Raw genomic sequence first — 19,529 nt, forward strand, 5'->3', positions numbered from 1 at the left:
TATTATTATCCCCCCTTTAAAGATGAAGCATTGAGGCACAGAAAGGTCAAATAACTTGCCCAAGTTTATACAACTAGTAAGAGGCAGAGCTGGAATATGAACTCGAGTAGTTTGATTCCTGCTTTAAAAAAAAAAAAAGTATTTTTTTTTCTTTAACATAAATTCAAGTAAAAAAAGAATCAATTTAAAGAAAATAGCAAATAAAGAATAGAACAAGTGGACTCGGCTATCACAAAGATCAGAGAGGAGGTACATGAATGGCTGATAACGTGGGAAACAGTACCCGGGCTGGTGTCACACTGAGACATAACCAGGGAGCAAGAGAAATACAGCACATGATAGTGGACTACCCATATCTACACGTGTCCTGAGAATACAGGACAAAAGGAAACATCTGGATTGTACTCTTCCCTGCCTAGGGGGAGGTCAAATGGCATCCTTTCAATTCTGGACTATTATCCTAGGGACATACAACAACAAACCACAAATACAGTATTAACTACTAACTGTCAAAATGTATTTGTTATTGTGGGGGTTAGAATCTTTAATAACATCTTCAAAGATTCACTGGGTTCTTTAAATTTGGCCAAACTCTTCAACATTATTATCATAGTTAAGTGTATTAGAAATGTGCTAAATTACTTCCTTGATTGCATTCTGAACATTTCAACAGCTGAGTACATTGTAAATACTCCAGCAGGAATTTTTTATTTCTCATCCTTATTTCTTTGGGATCCCATGAGAAATACAAGAATCTTGTTTATTGCTGACATATATCTTGTTTAATGTCTTTCATGTCTGTCCCTGGTGTGTTACCAGCAAAAACCATAGTGAAAATACTCTTAAGCAGAGGAAGATATAAAACAGGGGAACTGAAAGAAATAAAAGGAGAAAGAAATGTACTGGGAAGGAAGACGGTACACGCATCTTCTGGGAGAGGGCAAGAAAAAGGAGATTGTAATAAGCCAAAACGTACTTGGTCATGAGAGACACCCTCACGCACTGGGAAATGATGTCTTGACACCTAAGTGGGAGTGGGCACGCACCAGGCCATCGATGCAGCTACCCTCCACACATCCCTTGCTGACCTTCGCCTGGAAGTCCTTCTTTCAAGGTTTTGGTAGCACATAGTTTCCGTAGCAACTCCTCAGGACTATTTGTCCAAGAGGCCATACGCTAGCTGAGGCCCCTGGACCTCCTGGCTCAGTGTACCAGCGTTCACAGTACTTCCGCCACGACAGGCTCCCATCTCAATGTCCTAACTACAGCTCTCTTAAGGCTGCTGGAATCAACCCCCAAGATGTCCACAGACCTACTTTCTGCCTTAAAGAGAGAGCACAAAATGTGTTCCCATCTGGTTGGTACAAATGAAGTCATGGCAATAGTAATCATTCAAATTTCACTAGTTCTTGCCATTACTGCTACAACCCAGCGTTTCTCACCTGAAAATCTACCTCAGGTGTAATCTGGAGGGTTTTATCTGTGTTTGTCGCTGCCAGTACGCTCATCTCTCAGGTCCTTCCTTTCAGCTTGAAGATTCTGAGATCGGTGAGAAGGGTTGTGGAATTTCTAGTAGAGGAGCTTTTTGTGTGTTTATTTTTTAACTCTGTCTTATAAAAAAATTTCAAACATAAGCCAAAGAACAGAAGAGAGTGCAACAAACTCTTAGTACCCATCGATTTGCTTGAACAATTTTCTACTCAAAACCAATTTGTATGTCATCTCCACCTCCACCTACTCTACGTCTCTGAATTATTTTGAAGCAAATCCGTAAATATTTTAGAACATATCTCAAAAAGACAATTCTTTAAAAAAGCAAGTATAAGAGTTTTTAAATCTCGGTTTAATGCATGTATAATGTTGTATGCCTATACACATTTTCCTGAGGAAAACAAGTCTATAACTTTCATCAAATTCTAAAACTGGTCCATGTGTCTAAAATTTGAACACTTATTGCTCTAAGTAGAAAAATAAGAAGAGCGTCAATTTGCCTGAGGGTCAATAATTGTCAGTGAAACCTGTCATCTATTCACCATTGTCCCCATTACACTCATTTGGAAGTATTATTCAGAAACTTACTTCTTAGGAATGGTTTTAGCTGTTGTATATATAAAGCAGTAAATATCTAGTTTAAAAGATTTTTGGGATTAAACGTACTCTCCAAAAACCATAAATAATAATTTAAAGAGCAGGAAAAAAACATTAATTAGAGGCATGTATCCAATTACATGAGAGCTTTCAGAATGGGCTCTCAGCCTGCCCAGTGAAGAAATCTACGTTGGAGAACCGGAGCGAGAGTCGTTCAGAACTCTTTCACCCAGAGCATTAGCTCAGAAGCATAGAATACGAGTATAGAGCAGCTCAAAATGTCCTAACATTTTGCAATATTCAAAGGAAAATATTACTTCCAGGAATGTGGTACCAAAACAAGAAACATTCAGAAACCATACATACCGCTGATTAAGTTAAAATAACTAAGTTATTTTAATAAAACAGACATAAAATATACATTAACATTTTTTTTTTATTTTCAAAAATCTGGGTTAAACATCAAGCTCCATGTACATAAACCAAACCAAAAAACAATGACTTCTTTTTTTTTAAACCCAGAACCTTGTAAATTGTTAACAGACTCGACTAGACTATCAGCTAGAGGGCTGGCCTTAAACAAGAAAATGCCATCCAACTCGACACTCTAAGACAGAAAATAGGTGTGACATGTGCTTTCCCACTCGTGTGTGCCCATGTGCACACTCATGTGTGAACATGTACAGGCATCACTGGGGGGAGAAAAAAAAAGTTGAAAATAGAACAACAACAAAAAATAATTTAAGTTACTGACCATTTCCGCTATCACATTCCAAATGTTTCCAATGTTAAGAAATGGTTATCCTCTACATTAAACAAACAAACAAACCCCAAACATCCAGAACAGTGAAAACATTAGGGCACAGTTTTCTTGCGATCATTTGGAACATACAGCCACATAGAAAATATTAAAAATTTAAGTACAAGCATTGGGTTTCTCATCTAAGCAGTTAAAGTGAACAGACTTCTGTCAGTCACAGCCACGCAAGGGGAGACCCTGGAAAGGTTATACTTGGACTCTGTCCCGAAGAGACTCTCTCCATCTGGAAGAGGTTTGCTGTGCTTCAGAATGACAAGCCAAGCAAACGCAAAGCAATCCATTAACTATTCTATTGCTAAATTTAAAGCAAATGTGCTGGTGTTGTTGACAACGTAATTGCGAGTTTAAGTTGGCAAAACAACTTGCCCGATAAAACCTTTAGACTGTCAGGAGGGAAGTGAGCATTAAGGCCGAAGAAACTGGACATTCCTGCGTATTTTCAGGTCCTCCCAGCGCAAACTAATGAAAAAACACACACAAAAACAGAACAAAACAACAACCCAGCTTCAGTTCTAACACTGACGTTACTAGACACAGGAAGGGACTAAACTGGTGGTGGTGGTGGTGGTGGTGGTGTTTACTGCTTTTACTCCCTTAGTATCTGAATTCAAACAGTTCCCTAAACTTCAAGTACAGCTAAGGAAAGTACTTCACTGCCCCAGGCCCGCTTCCCGCTGTTGAATCTGAACTTCTCTTGCATTTGTATTCTAAAACAAGTTTCCTTTTCCTCATCTCTGATCTTTCTAAAACAGCTATATATTCTGTAATTTTCTAATTTTGCACCTACGTATTGTTGTTAGCTCTGAGTTGGAGAAGAGTAGAAAAGCACATGGGACCCCCCACCCCTTCTCTCACGTGAAAGCAAGGGACTCTTTCAGGATAGTGTTTTAAATGGTAGTGGGAAAAACTGAGAGCAATTTAAATTTTACTTGTAAAAGATGTATCTGAATTTCTATTTATACTATAATGATCATACATTACTTCAGTAATAAAAGTGAAGAAATATGATGCTATGACATGGCAATTATTCTTAGGTACATTTTCTTGTATTAATTTAACCCATTTATGTGACTTTGGGAACTTTTAGATATGTAGCTTCTAGTGTTATTATCTATTTAAAAGCATACATATTCTTCTTCTAGTGGGTAACGATCTATATTTAATACCCCAGAGTCCCTTGAAATTATGATATTAAGCAAAATTGCTTTGTAGGTTGCAGTACAATTTATAAGAATGGTATAGAGATGGTTCATTTCTTGAATGTTGTCATATCTACAAATATTTTCTGTATCTTAACATACAAAACATGTATCAAATTCCAAAGTCACAACTTTTCCCCTCAAAATTCCCTATTGTTTCCTGGCATTTGGTGCTATAGGGTAGAAATCTGAAGCCAGAATGTTTTGTTTTCTGATAGGCAACTTGTTACTTTCTGACTGGATGCCTGCAGGAGTTTTCATTCTCCTTGTAGTTTAAAATTTTTGCCATGAAGTGCCTAGGTAAGAATCTCTTTCAAAAAAATTAATTTTTTTGTTTTTGCCTGGAATACAGTGAGTCCTTCCAATCTACAAACACAGATTTTCATTCCGTTTAGGAAATATTTCATTTTTATAGTTTGATACTTTTTCTCAAAATAGTCTTTCTCACCAGGAAAGCAAATATCAGTAATGTTAGCTATTGTTCAGTCTTCCATATCCATTATCTTTCCCGGTTATTTTCATCTCTTGTGGTTTTTTTTTTAAAAGAACATTAGGAAAAAAATCTTAAGTTTGTCCTTCACATTATTGAGGGTTTTTTTTTTTTTTTTTAAGTATCAGTATTGATCTTTTCTGCTTCCAATAAGGATTTTAATCTGATGTTGTGTTTTCACCTTCCTTGAAATCTTTCTTTCTAATCTATTAGGCTGGTGCACAAGTAATTGCGGTTTTTGCAATTATTTTTAATCTTTTAAACCGCAATTACTTGTGCACCAACCTAATATCTTCTTTTTCATTTTATTCTATTGCCTTTTCCTCTGAACCCACTCCCATTTTGAGATAAGTATTGCTGCACAGAAGCAACTCTTTTTTCAGTGATCACAAAAAGAATCCTAAAATTTTCTTTTTTCTCGCAGTAGACCACTATCATTATCAAATGTTTTGGAAGCTATCCATTTTCCTTGGTTCAGTCACATTTTAAACACATGCCCCATTTCACTTTTTTTCTCTGTATTCATACTTAAATGTGGTCCTTTCTTCCCAGACCCAGTATTTGCCTTGGTTATGCTGTCTGTCCACTTGAGTGTTTATCAAATCCCACTTTCAGGTACGTATGGAGTTTGGTGGTAAGGAGATGTACAGATTTCCAAGTTAAGTTTCTAGTTTAGCACTTTTCTAAAAGTGCTAAAAGTGGCATTCTTTGTCTTCCTATTACCAGGCTTTCTGGCTCTCTGAACCAACATCATACATTTAAAAAAAAAAAAAAATCACATTTCCATGTTCTGATACCTAGTTATTTACTGTTTCTGCTCTCACCTGAAGGGCATTCATCTTCTTAGCGTGCACTATACAGAGCCTCTCTGCTTTCTTCTCATGGTTGAGCCTTAGGACGACTTGGAGCCTTGGGCTGAATGAAGAGGAGGCGGGGTGGGGAGAAGGAAGGGAGGGTGGGATAAAGAAACTTTCCAGTTCCTTCTAGATTACAGAATTGAGATTTGGCCTTCTTCCGGGTATTTGTGTTTTTCCCTGGGAAGATAGGAGCTCACTGGGGGCTTCTGATAACCAGATGTCATTCTGTCAGTTGCAGATCCATTAATTTTTAAAAATCCCAATCTTCCCAGCCATGGTATGCAGGAAAGAGTTCTAAATTAATTTTCTATTTCTGAATCTACCACTTATTGTCGTGCTGACCTTGGATGGACCCTGTACTCTCTCGGGCTTCAATTTCCTTATTGGTAAAATGAGTGAATTTGACTACACAATATCAGAGTTACCTATATCTTTTTTTTTTTTTTTAATTTTCAAAGCAGAAAACAAACATGCCCTGATAAAGGAAAGAATAATAAAAAAATAAATGACTATGTAAGTATTTTGCTATGAGGGTGCTTTAAGCCTAAAGATTATAAAAATCCTCTGACAGCAGAAGTAAAAAGCGAAAGTAAAAAAACCCGAGCATGTAGTTGTGACATAGATTAATTAGGAAGCCCTTTACATTCTAAGCTGTGATGCCAATATCAAAACAGATGCAGGTTATAAATTACTTGACTTTTATTAGAATAAAGTGGCATGACCGTGTGCCCTTTAAGGTACATAATGGGTAATACAAATTATTTATTGGATAAAGACAAGAATCCTAGTAGGCAGAAAATGGTGTACTCATTCATAGAAAACCATCAGGCTTTCCAGGAACTACTGAATTATACCACTAATTAGTAAGAGTACGTAAGAGGTGTGACACAGTATGGCTTAAGAAATATTTCCCAAACAAATAGAAACTGTTTAATTTTTTCAAAGCTCTGTGATAAGTGGACCTCTGTGGGCCTTAAGAAGGCAGTTTTGTCTAATGGATTGAGCACTGGATTTGGAGTCAGAAGACCTGGAATCAAACACGTGCTCCAGCTGATTAGTTCTGCGAGACTTTGGAAATTTACTAGACTTCTCTGAGCCTTCGTTTCTCAGTAAGCAAAACGGGAATAATTAGACCTACCTTGCATAGCTGTTGTGAGAATTACATGAGAACATGAGACAGCTGTGGGAAAGCACTTACCACAGTATTATTCAAATATGAACCTTCTGGAAACTTATTTGAATAAATCAGGAACAATAACTACCATTCAATATAAAGTAATCAAATCAGTTGTACTGACCACAAAATATTTAGGACTAAGCCCATTCTCATCTCACTCAGGGCGGGGGGATCTATCTAATTGCTATTAATGGTAATGGATGCAATATGCACCTAAATATAATCAGTGATCACTTTTTGGACTTCATAAATATTTATTTATTAACTTCTACATGAGCTGTATTACATAAATAATAAAGCATTTTAATTCAGCATAAAAGTCTGATTCTGATCAATAACTAAACATGGGGAACTACTCTGGATCTTTCAGATTGTAAAGAACTAGAAGTACTCAGGGTCATCATAATAATGGGCAAACTTGGCTTGAAGGATGGGCAGCCTCCCTTAAAGGAGTTTTGGGAAATCTGTGACGTCAGAATAATTTCCAGAGGTAAGTTAGTTATCATCCCACATGGCCTCCTCCTCTCTCAGAAAGGGAGCCTAGCCTTAGGTCACCACCAACCTCTCCCTCCATTTACGTTTTTGCTAAGATGGTTAATTACTATGGGAAAGTACAATGAAGATTTTCACCTAAGAACACTGCCCAAACAATTGAATGTTTTCTCTTTTAATACAGAACATTAAAAATTCACCCCCAAAGCAAAAGCATTTAAAGATATATATGGATTTGAAACTTTCAATGCATTTTTCTGTTCAGGGCTATTTGTTTACAGCTTCTAAATATGTACGGGTCTTAACTTAGACGGAATGGCAGCTCATATGGAGAAAATGAGGTAACTCTTCTTGGAGGTCTTCACCGTTTGCATTTATTGATGCCTAAAGGTGACTGGTTAGTAGCTCCAAACGGTTTAGCAATGCAGATTTCAATAAAAGGAACAAGGTGGTGCATGTTTGAAAAACATAATAAATACTGTTTATTCTATTTAAGTAGTCACAATGCGGTCAGTGTTAGCCTACACGGAAAAATAATCAACATGATGCTGCCTACAGACAGCAAAATAATTTTAGAAGCTGTGAAACTTGAAAATTCAAGAAAATTGTTATTACTAAAGTTTCGTGAGAAGTACTGGTTTAGGAGATTCACTCTAAGACCTTGAGGAAAGAGGAGTTTTGTTTGCTTCCTAGTTTCCCCCTTCCTAACTGTATGGCCTTGAGGACTTGCAGGAGGGTAGCGTTATTCACTTTGGAGACAATCCACTCCAACAACCGCACTTTACAGCTGAAGAAAGTGAGACCAGAATTTGCCAAGTGAGTAGTGAAGGAGCTCCCCGTCTAGTAACCTTTCTACTATAGCAAGAGGCTTCATTCAGCTGCTTCATGAGGATTATTTTATCCACCTTCTCCCAACGACTGTCTGTGAACATGCTGAGAAGTGGAATAGTGCTTAATGCTTTTAGTAAGGCTGAATGAAAATCAAAATCAAAGTAACAGAATCCCACGTTTCTTTAAACACCATTTATCAGTCAGGGGAGACTAATACAGCATGTGTATAACCCAAGGAAAGCTGGGAAATCCACATGGCCCTGGGGACCATTTCTTTCACAATTTTGGTTAGGTTTTTCCCTACTATTCCCCTTTGCAAACACACTAAACAATGGAAATCTTTCTCATAAAGCTTCTAAAGGTTTCTCCATTCTTTACTTGTTTTTGCTTGTATCTGAGGTATCAGGGCTAGGCTGTGTTGGAGGTAGAATTTATGGGCATAAGTGGGACCAGATTATCGGGTATGGTTTCCTCTTCAAGTTTAACAGTTTAAAGGAGAGAGAATCTCCGTAATGGAAGAAATAGTGGTGTAATGCAGATTAGTTGAATAATATTAGTTATTACTATTACCAAAAGTTGTAACTAACATAGCTAACATTTATTGCATGCTTACTATGTGCCCAGTGCTGTGCTAAACTCTATTTAATTGAATCATACCCTGAAGCTCACGCCCTTGCATCTCTGGCAGAATACACTTCCACGGGGAGATCTGCTAGATTCGGGGAGGAGGTACCAAGCAAGCAGGGCTCCCTTTAGAGCAGATGCAGAGGTGCTGTGGGCAAGAGCTCTCTCACAGGACTCCACAGGTCCTGTCCCAACACCTACAGCACCACCGTTCCTGACAGAGCCAGAGGCAACTTGTGCGTAGGTGAACTTGCAAGTTCCTGATATTCACTCTGACTTCTGAGTTAAAAAACAAAAAACAAAACACTAAAGGTCAGGGGGAAAACACTCTTAACCTTCCCACTTCTTTCTCCTTTCTCCTGGCTTAGGCCAAGAGTAGAAGACCATGGAGTCCCCAGGGGCTATGGTTTAGAACTGACTGGAAAGACAGAACAACTGCCTTAGCTGTACACCGACTGGAGCTAGCCACCCTGCCCCTGGCACATCCTCTGATGATGGACACAACCATAGAGATGGACACGTGCTTTGCCGTGTTAGCAGGTTTACTAGGCATTACCACACGCACAGTGTGTGTGTGCATACAAACATACACATCCATACACAAATACATAACAGACAAAGCACCTAGGACAATGGGTGGCGCAGAATAGCACTTGATGTATGCGTTTTCTTTCTCACTCCTAATCCCCAAGGAGGCATGTAATAAACGGCAGTCAGGATGCTGAGACACAGTTCTTTCATTTCATCAGCTATCAGCGAAGATTCCACCTCCTGATTTTTTATTGTAATCATTCACTTCAGAAGTCTGGGGATTTACACTATGTCAAATAGGTAATGAGCAACAAATTTGAGGCAGAGATGGTTATTGAGCTGATAAAAAGCCACTACCAACAGAAAGATTACAACCTCTAGATCAGTTATTGCTACTTCTGGAAACGTTAAAATCTGCAAAGATGCCAGTGATTCCTAATGGCAGTTTCTTCTTGAGTCTATTTAAAATAATAATGGAGGTTTTATTTAATTAGGCTGCAGGCTCTGCCCAGTAGTTCACATAGATTCTATTTCTGTTTAAGTACAGAACTGACAAGAAAAAAATGACCATCTGCTTTCCACAAACAAAATATCCTTTGGGTGTTTAGCCAACTAAAGGAAATTGTACATAATGTTTTGTGTCCCTTTTTCACTCAAAACCCTAAAATCACTATAGATAATAAAACAGTATGGAATATCAAGTCATGACAATGATTTTTAATTATTACCTGTTATTTATATACAGATGGAGACACCAAAATTAATCTATATTCAGGAAAGATCGACTAGTAAACAAAATGATAAATGTGCAGAAACTAAAAAGGGAACTACAGTAACCCTTAAGGCAGCATTGGTTGAGTCTTCTCTGGTAAAGGAAGTATTCCATATTTCAATGACCAGTGAATAGTTTTTAAAAAACAATTAATTAAAATAAATACTAAAACGATGTTTTGAAAAAAAAAAAAAAGACTGATTTCAGGACTCCCGCAATTCCAGTATATATTGTATTGGAATTTTGAATTTGAAAGCATACACAAGAAACACAACAGTATAAAGTTGTAGCAGTCTTTCCTCAAATACAAAACAAAGATCCCTAGAAATTATTAATTAGCACTCTTTGGGCTCCTTTTTCACTTCTCATTCAGAGTAGTCATTAGAAAATGTTGCTGACATTTCCATAGCATATGGTCAGGTTGAGTTTTACCTGAGTGAAATGGTTTCAAACTGCATTAATAACCTATCATCAACCTCTGATTCTGACAACTATGTCCTTAATGCTGGGTGTGCTTACCTGATAGTCTGTCTACATCACCGTGTCCCAAGCACTGGTGCCAACCTAAAATGATGACATCTACTGTGGCTGAAAAAGTCATACTTGGACAAACATATTTCAAAGCGCTTTAATAAACACATTTTCGGATTTGTTTCCTTTGCAGCTTGTTTTGTTGGGTTTTCCTGGCTCAGCTTGAAAAATGACCTTTAGTTCTTTTACAAATCCAGTGCTATATGCTGACAGAACAACTGTATGACACAAAGAACACATTAAAAAAAAAACAGCAAACTGTAAAAAATGTTCAAATGAAAAGAGCTTTCACGTGATGCTGACAAATAAAACGTAGGCACTTCTGCTTCAGGAGGTTTTCACATTTTGATCACAGATCGCTTTTCTAAGCCACCTTCTTTTACTACTGGAAATTCCCTCATGGTACAAACCATCCAGGTCACTGGAAACCTTCCTCTCACAAATACCTTTTGGTGGATTAATCTTTTTTCATCAAATTGTCTCCACTGGTGCAGAGATCAAGTTCCTCCCAGTGCTGAGAGCCTGACTGAGTGCAGCTCCACAATCTGCCACCAAACAGGTGTTTGCTCTGCAGAACCAAGTCATCCATCAACACAATATAAAGAGGAGGGTCAAGTGCAATTTTCCTCCTGGAAATGGTTAACATGTCTGCCTCTTTCTTTCTAGTTGTTATTGTGGGTGTAATTCAACAAAGTGTATACAGTCTTCATAACATTCTAAAGCTACTAGGCTACTGGGATTTTAAAAAATGACTAAACGGTTTTCTTTTTTTTCTTTCCTTTTTTTTTTTTTTTTTGAGAAAATCTGTGCTAAAAAGGCACTAGATAAAATGAACTTCCTTGCTCCTGTGTCTGTAGCAATTATACATTGTATTAGATTCTATAATTTAACAAAGGTGACACACATTTGGAAAAAACACCCTAATGATTCAGACTCATCTACTTTCAGTTAGAACACCCAAAGTCAAAGCAGTAGCGGGTCACACAGACAGAAAGCGGCCCGGCTGTGAAGTCACAGCCGTCCCCTGCTGCCTCAGAGCCCTGGCGTGGCTGCCTGAGGGAGCTCTCGCCTATCAGGGCAGCAGGGCAGAGACCTGGACCCAGGGGAGACTCACTGGCAGCAGCTGTGGGAGCCGAGCCTCCTAGAGACCTGAGTAAATGAGACGAAGGTGAAGTTCTCACAGTTTTCCAGCTTGACCTTCTTGGCTAAGTTCGGGACAATTCCCCGAAGAGACCGCAGTCCCATCCTCTGTTCCTCATACCACACACTGCCCATGTCGATGGCCTCCTTCCTGGCGGTAAGGTAGAAAGGGGACTTGGCTTCCATTTGGGTGGGTGGCCGGTGGATGTACATGTACTTGTAGAGGAGGCAATACGGGCACTGCTTGTGTCCCCTGGAATGCTCGTGATAGATTTTCCCATGACAGATTCTGGTGGACCCACTCCGACTCTCCCGCTTGACACTGTCTGTCCGAGCAAAATAGGGCTGGTTTTGTGGGTCTTTGAGCAGCTCGATGTCCCCATACATGAGATCTGCATGCTCCTGCAGTGTCCGCATATTCAGGTATTGGCTGTTGTACTTGACCACGGTGGACAGGAGAGTGATAGGACTGTCATCCCCTAGACACCCTGCCTGCCACATCTCCTCCTCATCGGAGAGGGAGAAGTAGATGATATTGCGAGAACGGGCACCTGACATCCCTGCCTTACTCAGCACCCACAGCTTCTCCTTGAGTTTCTTGGTGGAAGAACTGAAGGTGCTGCTGGTGATGGAGAAGCCCACACCTGCATTCTTCAGGATACGGTCCAGGCCTCGGCGAATGGCATGGAGCGAGGTGGCCAGGAAGTCTGAGCCGTCACTCTTCTTAACGGTGACATAAAAGTTCTCGAGCAGCTCGTTCAACTTCACTGCAGGGATCTCAAATGAGACAAACACTGAGGTTACACATTTGAGGACACCCAAATAGCCAGACCCCTCCTTCCTTCTCCTAATCCTCACCAGGGGCTGTACTGTAGACAAGACACTTTGTGGCCTCTAGAGGGTTGACTCCTTAGCATGACATAGTGGAAAGAACAGTGAACTTCAAGCTGGAAGATCTAGGTTCCATACTTGGCTCCACTGAATCTCCTTAAACCTCAGTGTTCCAAGCTGCAAAATGGGACATAATAAGCCATACCTTCTCAAAGGATTACTGTAATGCTTAAAGTAGCAGACGTGAAAGGGTTTGTAAATAGTAATGAACACACACACATATATACATATATACACATACACATGTTATAATAATTATTATCAGCCTTTATAACTTTCACTATTCCTCACTGGAAAGCTCTTTCTTCTCTCTTCTAGCAAATCATTTTGTCCCCTCCCCTTCAATAAAATTCAACGATCCTCTCTGAAGAATTCTTGAACTAATCAAATTCGGAATCATTCCAACATTAATTTCCTTGGTATCTGCACATATTGTTTGGTGCTGCTGGCACTAAACATTGTGCTGTAAGGAAAGATGACTGATAAGTCCACTTTGCATGGCAGGTTAATGATCCTCGAATTTTCACTTGAATTTCTTTGAATAGGTCTGGAAATATCTCTGGCTTAATGATCCATGGGCTTTAGATATCAGTATTTGTTCAAAATATATGAAAAACTTAATAAATAGACTGACACTTAGAGAGAGCTCCTTATTTGGGTATGGTAGGAGGAGGACGCTTGGCTGGTAAGAAAGCTTTATTTTCAAGAGGGAGCTATAGAGAGAAAAACCGGACCTCGCTCATAGTAAATTCAGGCTTGAATATGCATTCTAGGACAAAAAGCAAGTCTCAAGAAAAAAAATGTCTTAAAGGTAGAAACTGTACAGGTAAGATTTATTCTTCTGATAGCCCTTGGGTCAAAGAGAAAACAAAAACAGAATTACAGATTTAAAATGAACCACACTGAACATATTCCACATCAAAATGTATGAGATGTTGCCTTTAACACTCCAGCACCATCATAGTCTTGAATCACTGTTACAAATTTTATTGAAAATAAGCAAACATTATTCAACTCAAAAAGCTCGAAAAGTCAAACTCAAAAATAGTAGAATGAATCAATAAAAATGAAACAAATTAATAAGCTAGAAAATGTATAAATTGGAATAGATAAAAAATGAAAATATGTAATCTTTGAAAAGACCTATAAAGTTGACAAACTTCTAGAAAGAGAAAGAGAAAGAAGAGGAAAGGAAACACATTTTTAAACAATACTAGGAATGAGAATGACTATAACTACAGAAAATGAATAGATATAAGAATATGGAAAAATACCATATACTTTATGCATATTAATTTGAAAATCTAGACAACCTCAACAATTTCCTGGCAAAATTTAAATTACCCAAGTTGGTGCAATAAGAGGTAAAAGATCTGAGTAGCCCCAAACAAGAGCAGAGAGTGAAATGATTGTATAAGATGTAAATCACTCCTACAGAGATGGCTCTGTGAAGTTGATCCAGCTTTTCTTTTGTATTTAAACAGCTTTGGAGCAGAGGAAAAAGAAAGGTTCTTCATTTTTTTCTAACCCAAATCTGACAGATATTATACCAAAAAAAAAAAGAAGCACAGTATATGAATATAAATGTAAACTTCCCTCAGTAAAATAGAGGCAATTTTCATTTTGCACAGTACCATGTTAAATAAAATGTGTACACATTGGAACCGTGCAAAGCAAGGGCATGGCTCTGATATGCCCATGGTACCTCGCAAAATAAGGACTGCCTCTATTGTCAAATCACATTTAAGACTACAAGAAAGCAATACTACATCAAGACAAGTAAGCAATACTACATCAGAGTGTAAGAATGATTCAAAGTTCAGAAATATTTTAATATAATTGGCTTATTCACATATTAAGGAGAAATACCATGAATTTGATAAATACTAAAACTTTATTTGAAAGAATGTGATCTCCATTTCAAATTTTTAAAAATTCACGTTAAATGTAGATTGGGAAAAATAATCCTCTTACTATGATGAAGAGTATTTTACAGATAAGAACTATAAAAATTATACCCAAGATGAAAACATTAGAACCGTTTTGTATAAAGTCAGAAATAGGAAGGGAATGCCGAATATCATTGCTATTATATAACACTGTTCTGCAGGTTCTAGCCAACCAGGAAGACAAAAAAAAGAAATCACACACAGGTATTTATATAGTATACAGGAAAGGAAAAGGACAAAATATAATTGTTTTCTGATAAGCTGATCTTTGATCTAAGAAACTGAGAGATTCAGCTGAAAAGCCATCAGGAAGAGTAGGGTAGCTATATACAATATATAAAAAACAACAGCTTTCTTACATACCAGTAAAAATCAGTTAAAATAACTTCCTAATAACCATGAGACCCAAACTCAGCTGGTTTCAGATTTTTGTCACTTGCAACTCCCTATGTGCAGGTGTTAATTTCTCTTTGTATTAGTTGGGACTAATTTGGTTGCGAGAGACAGACCAAAGTTGAACAAGCCTAGGCAAAAGGGACATCAGAATTAGTGGACTCCAAGGACATCAGGACTCCCTCTCTCATCTCTGCTTCTCTGTGCAGAGCAGCTTTCTTTACATAGCTCCAAACACAGCCACCTAGCACTCCCCAAGGTTTACAGGTGTAGACTTCAGGTATTAGCAAGAGACCAACTCTCATTATCTGTAGAAAAAAAATCCAAGGAAGATTCTGAATGGCCCACTCCTGATCCAAACAACTGACCAAAAGATGGGCCATCGTACTAGCATGATGGCTTCTGTAATAACTTTGGGGGTTGTAGGAGAGGAATGGTTCCTAAATAAGGGGTTCTGAGCAGAAAATCTTATTACCTTAGTACTTAAAAACAAAACAAACAAAAACTAACCTCTGATAGCTTCCTGTTGCCCTTAGGATAAATTCCAAACTGTTTACCTTGTTTGCAACTCTTTGCAATCTGGCTTCACTCTGTGGTAGACTGTTTGCAAAAATAGCCACAATTCCTCTCTTTCTGTGTTCCTACATCCCTTTGCAACATGACTTTGCTCCTCCTCCCATCAAGAGGCAGAATCTATTTTTCACCCTTGGAATCCGGGCTGGCCATGTCTTATTCTGACCAATAAAATGTGGCCTAAGTGACAATGTATGAATTCCAAGTCTTAGCCTCAAGAGATTTTGCTTTCATCTGCTTTTGACTTAATAGGTTCTTACAGGTTCTGCTTTCGTTGTAGTACGTGATGTTGCCATGTAAGGAAGCCTCGTTAGACCATGGGAACATGAAGCAGAGACAAGCTGTCTCCCATCTATTAATAATATCCAGATGACTGCACCCACATGAGTCTCCCAGGTAAGACCAGTAGAAAAACCACCCAGCTGAGCACAGCCCTTAGAATCATGAGCAAATAAACTGAATATTGCTTTAAGCCACTAAGTTTTGGGGTGGTTTGTTACACAGTGATAGATAACTGGCACACACCCTATTTTTCTAGCTTAACAGTCTGTTCTTTTTGTCCTCTATTTCCAGCCTTGGTGAATTTTGTGCCATTCACAGAAACCACAAGGCCATTTTATGCTTCTAAGTCTTTGCACATGCTGCTTCCTCTGCCTAGAATGCTTTTTATTCTAACCTTCTCTATTTGGAAAATCTCTATCCATTATTTCAGATCTAGCTCAAATTCTGCCTTCTATATAAAGGCTTCTCCAGCTTCCCTATGCAAAATTACTCTCTCACCTGGGACCTTAATTTAAATTTTATTATGGCTCTCTCCGTATCACACAGCCTTTTATCTATTTATATATCTGTCTCTCAAAGTGGACTGAAAGCTCCTTAAAGGCAAGAAGTACGTCTTGCACACGACTGGGTCTTCATCACATACCAGAAGGCCTGAACTATATCATTGACTCCCAATGAATTGATAAACATGGGTTAAATCAATGAATTAGCCTTGGATTCAGGAGAACCACCTGACTTACGATGCAGAACATTTTTCTGATTTACATAGAATATCACAAGTTTCAACATAAAATCACAGCAAAAGCAATTCCTGGAAAAATTTAAAAAATTTTTATTGTTTGCACACAAGAAACCGTTCATTATGGCCCATATTGGCTGCCTCCTTAGTTTTCTCAGTCTGAGTTTTGCTTGGTGATTATTACTCCAGGTTACCAAGGTCTTCAATTTGTTATAAAGTCATTGCAAGAAACTATAGTCCTTCATTAGCTACCCTGAATGGATTTACCGTCTCAAAATTCACTATACACTTGGCTTCCTTGATATAAAAATGACCAAAGATAAGTAAGAGCTTTGTCACAGGGCAGGTGAGTCCATGTGGGAAAGAAAATAAGAAAAAAACTGACTTGTTAGGCAAATTCCAAAATTCTGGAACTACGCAGTAATCCTTGAAACTTGATCAAGTTTTAAGACAAGTAAAACCAAGAGTTACTTTTGGAAAACGCCTCAAGCTTCCCCTTGTAATAATCTCGTCTAGGGGGATGAAGAAAGCAGAGAAAATGCTTATGAACTGTAAGTACTCTATTATTAAGGAAAACAAAATGAACCTTGAAGTAACCACTGCTGACAACAAAAATGACTTCATTTTGACAGTTAGCAAATTTTACTTTATTCAGAAAGATAGGTATTGAATTTCAAGATGCTCTATTTTCTGAATGAGTCTAAGGAATATAGAAATTGATGAGATAGCAACCTTGAGGGAGATGGATCAGGGAGAATTAGGTCACACTTGTGAAGGAAAAAACACTGAGTTGAACACACACAGTAGACTGTGGAGTGTAGAGTGAGACTGGCAATGCATACTCAGCTTATTTAGATGACATTTGGAAGTCTGAACTGACTCCTTGCTTTCTTCCTGAAACAACTAGATATGAGGCTCACCAGCTGCCAAATCACGATCAAGTGCTGTTACCCACCTTGTGCGCTGCCAGTATATCTATCTTTAAAGACACATCTAGACTAAAAATATCTTGCATTGAGGCTAAGGAAGTGAGGTTCAAGAGTATGCGCCTTGATACCACAATTTCTTCTTTTAACTAAATATTGGCTAATTCTCTAAGATACTGACATCATTTAAAAAAAAATTTTTTATTGGGAACAGTGTTTCTACAGGGCCCATCAGCTCCAAGACATTGTCCTTCAATCTAGTTGTGGAGGGTGCAGCTCACTGACCCATGTGGCAATTGAACTGGCAACCCCGTTGTTCAGAGCTTGCACTCTAACCAACTGAGCCACTTGGCCTCCCCATTAAGAATTTATTATTGAAAATATTTGAGTGACCCATGTGAGTAGATTACAGAAGACTGAAATATATCTTCTTCCTCACCCATTATTCTTCTAGATAACAGAGGAAACTAAGAAATACTAGTACCAAGAAGTGGTGATAAGGCGCACTCTACTGGACAGTCGAGACATTTTCATCACCTGGGATGTATATGCTATCGAAGCCATGGAGGGAGCGGAGAAACGAGGCTTCTTCATGGATTGCTACAAGGAAATGTAAAGGTTCCCAGTAACAGACAACTGTCTCCACAGTGACTGGAAGATAAGACCCTCTGGCCTAGAAAAGGTTAAGGTTAAGTGAGGATGAAGAAATGGTGATGGGGGTCTGTGAGAATAGGTGAATTTAAAAATCAGCAGTGATGAAGGTGAAATAGTTACATTTTATTGATTTGTTTTTTTATTGTGGTTAAATATGTATATCATAAAATTTACCACCTTAACCACTTATAAGTGAACCATTCAGTGGTATTAAGTACATTCACAATGTTGTGTAACCATCATTAGTATTCATTTCCAGAACGTTTTGTTATTCCAAACAGAAACTGTACTCATTAAACAATAATTCTACATTTCTTCCACCCACAGCCCTCGGTAGCATCTATTCTACTTTTTGTCTCTATGAACTTGCCTATTCTAGGTACTTTACATAAGTGGAATCATACTTATTTGTCCTTTTGTGCCTTACTTATTTCACTTAGCATAACATTTTCGAGATTTATCCATGCTGTAAGCATGTATCAGTACTTCATTTCTTTTTATTGCCAAATAATATTCTATTGTATGGATATGCCACATGGTGTTTATTCATTAGTCTGTTGATGGGCCTTTGGGTAGTTTCTACATTTTGGCTATTGTGAATAATGCTACAGTGAGTATTTGTGTATAAGTTTTTGTATATGTTTTTAATTTTCTTGGGTATATAGGAGTGGAATTGCTGGGTGATAGAGTAACTCTATATTTAACTTTTGGGGAACTGCCAGACTATTTCCAAAGCGGCTGCATCATTTTACATTCCCATCAGAAGCTATGAGGGTTCCAGTTTCTCTACATCCTCAATTAACACGTTACTGTCTGTTGTGTCTTTTTTATTCTAATCTTCCCTTCCTACTGGATATGAAGCGGAATCACCTGTGGTTGAGATTTGCATTTTCCTGATGTCTAACGAAGTTGAGCATCTTTTAATGTGCTTATTGGCTTTTTGTCTATCTTCTTTATGGTAACTGTTTAATGCCCTGTCTGCTAATTCTAAAAACCATCTCAGTTCTGGGTTGGTTTTAATTGATTCATTCTTTAAGGGATGTGCTTTCTTTCTTTTTTTTTTTTTTTTGCTTTGAATTTTTATAGGAGTTTACTGGTTTTGTACTCCAAATTCACCCTTTTGCAAATCAAATTCACCCATTTGCAAATCAAGTTCGCCTTTTTGCAAATCAAATTCATCCTTTTGCAGATCAAATTTTTCCAGAAAAATGTTTTCTTAATCTTTGTAATAAAAATAAATCTAATGTTATTGTTAAAATTAAACATTTTATTGCATGTATTTAATAATAAACATAAAATACTTATTTAACATCAGAAATGCTTATTATTATAGCTTTGCTTTTAAAAAAATCTATTTTTTCTAAAATAATTCTCCTTTATTTTGTTTGTTTATTTATTTATTTATTTATTTATTTATTTATTTATTTATTCATTTTAAGGTGGGCGCAGCTCACAGTGGCCCATGCGGGGATCAAACTGGCAACCTTGGTGTTATTAGCACCACACTCTAACCAACTGAGCTAACCAGCCACCGCTTACTATAGCTTCACTTATAATGGTTCTCCTGCCA

The 19,529-nt window shown here is 37.9% G+C and overlaps 1 protein-coding gene and 1 long non-coding RNA gene across 5 annotated transcripts in view; one reads left to right on the forward strand and one right to left on the reverse strand.

Moving 5' to 3' along the window:
- Positions 1-2,460: 2,460 nt before the first annotated feature.
- The window catches only part of KIAA1958 (KIAA1958 ortholog), a 135,817-nt gene continuing 118,748 nt past the window's right edge, over positions 2,461-19,529 (reverse strand). For all 4 annotated transcript variants that reach the window (XM_074330837.2, XM_074330835.2, XM_074330836.2 and 1 more), the window contains one exon: positions 2,461-12,329. In XM_074330837.2, coding sequence (XP_074186938.1) covers positions 11,523-12,329 — 807 coding nt within the window. In that variant the 3' untranslated portion in view covers positions 2,461-11,522. The remainder of the gene's footprint in view (positions 12,330-19,529) is intronic.
- LOC148754972 (uncharacterized) lies at positions 6,459-18,441 on the forward strand. Its single transcript, XR_016019197.1, has 4 exons — positions 6,459-6,563; positions 7,002-7,121; positions 15,639-15,754; positions 17,760-18,441. It is a non-coding gene; the product is annotated as an uncharacterized LOC148754972 (long non-coding RNA).

The sequence above is a fragment of the Rhinolophus sinicus genome, chromosome 16 (genome assembly GCF_057876585.1).
Source record: "Rhinolophus sinicus isolate RSI-liver-muscle chromosome 16, RSI-T2T, whole genome shotgun sequence".
NCBI lineage: Eukaryota > Metazoa > Chordata > Mammalia > Chiroptera > Rhinolophidae > Rhinolophus > Rhinolophus sinicus.